The following is a 5,782-nucleotide window of genomic DNA, read 5'->3' on the forward strand; positions in this document are numbered from 1 at the left end:
ACCTGAACCCTGACCTGAACCCGAACTCAGCGCTAACGCGCTGCACCTGCCGTGCGCACCGCCTCCGGCGGACTGTAAAAGTTCATCCTTAACCCTACGCTGCTGCGTCTCTGCTGACTGCTAAATACTACTCTTGCTGTTTTTCCTCACTCTATATAACCCTGCCTTTCTCAGCGCTAACGCGCTGCACCTGCCGTGCGCACCGCCTCCGGCGGAACTATAACCTTACCTTCCTCTTCTCTGTACTTCTTCGTATAGTACTTAGCTTCCTCTTTAACTCTTATCTAGTTATGTCTTATCTTTCTTGTTTAACTCTGTATATAACCCTGACCCTTTTATCTTTCTTATACATTATTCACTTCTACTCTAATTTCTATTTATAAAATGTAACATAATTTGTTGTAATTTACCTTTACTACTCTACTCTTAACTATAATACCTATTCTTTCTTACTAATATACTGCACAATCTCATCCCACACAGCAAGCCCGTTCGTCATCGACAACCCATACATCGGCCTCGTCCGCTTAACCCACTCGCGGTATATCTGCTCATCACTACAATCTATCCCAAACCTGTCACGTACTAGCCCCTGAACCGTTTCACTGACCCTTACCATCATTACCACCGGCAATATCCTGTTGCGGTAGCTACATTTACCCTGCACTCGTCCCACGCTACACCAGTTGTACGGCAGACCGCACTCCCAGCAGCACTCATAGTCTGTAAACTGTAGTCTTGCCTGCCATCGATCAAAATCCTTCTGCTTTAGCAGCTTGCAGTCCTTCCGCTCATGCTCTATCCTCCCTTTATTCTCCTCCCTTGCCCCGTGTATGTGCCACTTAACAAAGCATACCGAGCATCCTACCTCCCGCACTCGATCTAGCCAGCTATACAGCCTTGTCATCCGCCGGCTCTCCTCCTGCACACTCTCCTTCAGTCGGTTAACCACCAGAACCCTTCCCTCTTCCCTATCTTCTCCGCCATTCACCTCATCAGTTTCCCTTAAGCACCGATCACAGTATTCTGCCCGCATATCGCTACAACAAAGCTCAATCCCATCAAAAAATCGCCCAAGCACTAACCGCCGACAGCCCTCACCCTTCATAAACAATTCAACTGCCTCACGGTTCATGTGATCAATATCACTGCCGAACTCGTTTACCCAGCCCGCCCTTCCGTCTGTCACAATCACCGAGTCTACAACCTCACCTCTCTGTCGACCGCCTCTGCCTGTCTGCTGAACAAAGTCGACTAGTCCAAACGGCGGTCCCGCGTGAATTACACCGATGATGCCCCTGACGTCGACGCCGGTCCCCAGTCCAGTCGTTGCCGCAATCCACCGCTGACCATCCCGCCCATCGACCCAGTCTTGCAGTGCACCAACTCGTGCTTCCCGCGTTAGCTTGCTGTGATACGCTTTGCAGCCAACCATCGCAGCTATTGCCTCACACTGCTTGATCGAGCGGCAGTATATCACCCCGCGCTGTGCTGTGCCCATTCGCCCCTCGATCGTCTTCATCGCAGCTACCACTCCGTCCTCGATTGCCGTCTTTTCCGGCCTTACCTGCTCCACCCGGTACCGAATATTCACCCTCATCGTCGGAGCCCGGATGATTGTTGCCTCCTGTGCCAGCATTCGCTCCTGGAACCAATCCTCCATCAAAACCGGCAGCGTCGCAGTAAGCATTACCAGCGGGCACCCAAACCGGTGCAGCCCTGTTAGCAGCCCCAGCCGCTCTCGGTAGCTGACATCCATGATAGCGGTGTGACACTCATCGAAAAACACCCTTTCTAGTAACCCTCGACTCCGAATGCTTTCGACGTATGCAGTAAATCCTTCGCTCACGGCCACATCGGCACTGACCACTACCAACCGCGCGTCCCGCTGCCGCTCCTCCCTCTCTTGATCAATATCGCTTCTCCACTCCATGCAGTCGATGCCGAGCTCACGTGCTCTTAAAACCAAGTCCTGCACAAGAGATACAAACGGGACAACCACAATACTGACCGGTCCTCCGTCCCTGCCTCGTTCGTCTTCCATAAAAGCCGGCAGCATGAAGAAGATACTTTTGCCACCGCCTGTCGGCAGCACAACGATAATCAGCTTGCTCCGGATACCGTTGTTCTCCAGTCGCATAATGCGGTACATGCCATCGCGCTGCTGCGGCGTCTTCCATCCTGCGTCTTCGCCCAGCATACGCTTCAGCCCAGCGTCGATCTCTGCATCCTCATAGCGGCCGGCCATGTCGCTATCCAGCGGGAGTCTCGGTGAAGTTGCCTGCTAATAGCGGTTATACGTTAGTCACAAGCTTAGTCTTACGCCCTACCCTATAGCGCACCTCCTTCCCATCCCATCACCAACTTTAATCTATCTCAGTTGCTGTGCATTATATATAAAACAGTAGAGTAATAAATACTATTATACATACCTCTCGGTCAATAATAAGCTGTTGCCTCTTTGCTGCTCTATCGGCAATCGGCATATTATTATCATTATAAGTATGAGCCCGGCGTTTTCTCTCACCAAAATCACCATCAGTCCGGGCCAGAAATTGATGCCACAGACGGCTGATCTCGCGAAAATTCGACAGCATCTCCGGCTGTAGCTGACTCGGGAATTGAAGATTGACAGCATAGTGATTCCGTGCGACTCGACTTCCGTGTGTTGCTTGAATATCCCATACGTACTCGACTTTCGGTTGTCGGTGTGCTTCTCCAGTTAACGGATCGGCCGCCTCGTCATCGCTGTCTGCTACGGCGGCTTCCAGCTCAACTTGCTGAACAATCAATCCCTTAATTCGACGACCCATTTCAATAGCCACATGTCGGTAGCTTGAAACAGTGAGCTGAACCCCAATCTGCGCACCAGTTACGAGTGCGAGCTGCTTGCTTAGCTTTGCCGTGTCCCAAAGCCCCTTCTCGGCCGACTTCCATAGCCACGGGCTAATCGCCTCAGACGGGCCTCGAATACCAGAGAGCCGATGCAGCACCTTCTCAAACGGCAGTAGCCATGCGATATATGCCACCATCATCAAGCTCGGGCCCTCGGGCAAGAAACGTGCTACCTTTCGGCCTTGCTTGCCATTCAAGCCCTTGCTCTTGTCCCGGTCTGTGATGAGCACCACCTGTCCGTCAAAGACGAACACGTTCTTCGGCAGCTGTTCGGTATCGCAGTGCTTTAGTGTTGACACTTCTGGACCTCGCCCCGGCTGTCCTCCCCATACATGCACAACCGGGAACATGCTTGACCGAAACTGCCGCAGCCAGCCAAGATACTCCTCTATCGCCCGTCTTCGGCACTCGACCCGATTACCGCCGTTCCCTGCATCGACGGTCTTCCACAGCGTCGCGCCTACCAGCCTTGTCAACTTCTCAGCGCCCGGCCTCAGCCATGCATTCCTCCGGTTCGTCGCAAATGACCGCCCTGGGCCCTCGAACACTAAGCTATCGGTGATATCTCGTAACCGTATCGTTTCGCGGATCTGACTCCATTGTCCGCCCATAAGCTTGTCGAGCCAGCCCTCGGCTTCCCGCACGAGTGCCTGCGCCGTCTGCTGAAAGCTATCCACGGTGATCTTATCACCCAGATAATTGAGCGTCATGCCATCACTGTCCCATAGCACCCTCGCTTGCCCACCTTCCTGATTGCGGTAGCCCCGTCCGTACGTCATCCACTGAATAATAGCGCTGAACGGTGTATATGAGCCGGTTGCGAGCCAGTTGCGATGACCCTTCTGGAACCGATCGATAGCCGCGAAACTCGTGTCGCAAGTCGAGTCCTCGGAGTCGTACGGGTCATCCTCAAAGAAGTGCTCCAACATCAGAATCCTCCCGCACCATAAGAAGCCGGCGAGAAACCGAGTATGTGTGTGGGACGGAACCCATGTACCATCCTCCTTGATACCTAGTACGGCCGTAAAGTGGAGCAGCGGGTTATGATACTGCTTCCTCCCAAGCTTCTGCTTGATTGACTTGATGCAGAAGTCAAAGACGGCCTCGTCAAGTGCCTCTTTGTCGGGGTCTTCTTCTTTCCCCTCTTCTCTACCCTCAGCGCTCCCTCCATCAATATCACCTTCTCTGCTATCCTTCATGACCTGTTTCTGCCCCTGCTTCTTCTTCTTCTTCTTGTCAGCAACGGTATCAAGTCGCTGTATGATGTCGGTCAGAGAGTTCCACTGCTCTTCCGTAAATCGGATACCGTGCTCTGTCTTAGCTCCATCGCGCCCAAGCGGCTGGATCCGGACACAATAGCACAAGTACCGCTGCCAGCATGCACTGTACCTATCCATCGTATCTGACTGCTGCTTTCGGCCGAACGGGGTCGATACTGGCTTGGTTGGGTCAATGCTGCCGAGCCACTCGAGCGTTTCATCCGGCACCCTATCCAGTCTTTCCATACAACGGCCAAGCTCGCGCCGGAAGCTCTCGGTCAACTCACGTAGCCTCTGGTTCGCTTCACGGCGCTCGCGGGGCCACATCCGCTGCTCGACGGCGGCCGAAACCGGTGATAGTCCTGCCCGGTGCAGCATCGGTTTATCCTTCTGCTGCAAGTGCGCCGACCATTTCATAAACTGCACCCATCTTGACTCAGTTTCAACTCCACCCGGTGCCTCCACTTGACGTCTCCGTTCCATCTCCGCCTCCTTCAGATCCTTCTCGCACGCCCGGACGGTCTGTAGCAGTACAGTATCAGTGTTGCCGTCGCCACCACTATTTCCCTGCTCAGCCGTATTGCTGCTTCTGCTGCTGCTGCTGCTCTCGTCGCCGCTGCCATTGGCCCGCACGGCGGCTGGATTGACGATCCAGTACCTTGCGTGCGGAGCCTTGCGCAGTGACTGGAGCATCACCGTCGCCCGACCTTTCCCTCCCCTGCCGCTGACCTGCAGCTTGTAGTGCCTTTCGCGGGTTTCATGCGTGGCAAAATTCCCACTGTTGCGGGTTAGAAATCGACAGCTGTCGCAGCTAAATCCCTTGTATGTCTTTAGTCCGGGGATAGGCGGGCTTCCATCTGGGGGCAGCTCCATATTCTCATCGGTCGGGTCTTTTAGTTCTTGAGGTCGCCATCCTGACGGCGCGAACGATTCGGCAAACGCGATAATGTCTTGCAGCGGCTGTCCGGTGGTCTTATGGCAGTTGCGATAGTGACGCTCTACCTGGGCCGGTTGGGGCTTGATAGCTGCCTCGCAGAGTAGACAAACTAATATCGGAAGCTGCTCGCACAGCTGGATCATGTGGTCTGCTACACTGTCAGTCATAGTGTGCACTTGGTCAGTCCCCTGCTTCTGTGGTGGTTATTTAGTTAGGTTGAAAGCAATGCCGCCGATGTTCACTGGTCCGTAGATAGATTGGTTATGGTCTCTTGCCGCTCCGTAGAGTTAACGCACTTTTCGTTTATTTATATAAATATAAACTTGCTTTTTACTATTGCTATAGTAATATGCAATTAAACTCTATTTTAAATTATCTTCTTTTACTGGCAGGGTTATGCAATTACTTCTGAGTATATATTTTGTAAATGTCTTAATTTTGAGTTTACTTGGGGTTATCTCTCTCTCTTACGTACTCTCTGCACTCTCTGCTGGCTGTTCTTGGCATTTGGGGTTAATTCCTTATGGACTGTGAAGAGTCCGTCCCCGTGTTGCCGGCCCCCAATCATCGTCGTTGTCCTGGCGGAACGTTGTTCTGGCGGAATGGTCCGTGCACGACCCCGGATCTCCACACAATCTCGCTAACCCCAACCGTCGTTCTGCCAGAACGACGCCCGGACTAGAGTACTAGG

General features: G+C 53.0%; 1 protein-coding gene across 1 annotated transcript; it reads right to left on the reverse strand.

Moving 5' to 3' along the window:
- Positions 1–1,448: 1,448 nt before the first annotated feature.
- FIESC28_11126 (uncharacterized protein) lies at positions 1,449–5,659 on the reverse strand (the record flags this gene model as incomplete). Its single annotated transcript, XM_031165254.1, has 4 exons — positions 1,449–1,748; positions 1,850–2,284; positions 2,433–5,285; positions 5,567–5,659. 4 exons carry the CDS (start codon positions 5,657–5,659, stop codon positions 1,449–1,451), a joined length of 3,681 nt encoding a protein of 1,226 aa, XP_031010687.1.
- Positions 5,660–5,782: the final 123 nt, after the last annotated feature.

Source organism: Fusarium coffeatum, assembly GCF_003316985.1.
Source record: "Fusarium coffeatum strain FIESC_28 chromosome Unknown BRIP53273_contig_363, whole genome shotgun sequence".
Lineage (NCBI taxonomy): Eukaryota > Fungi > Ascomycota > Sordariomycetes > Hypocreales > Nectriaceae > Fusarium > Fusarium coffeatum.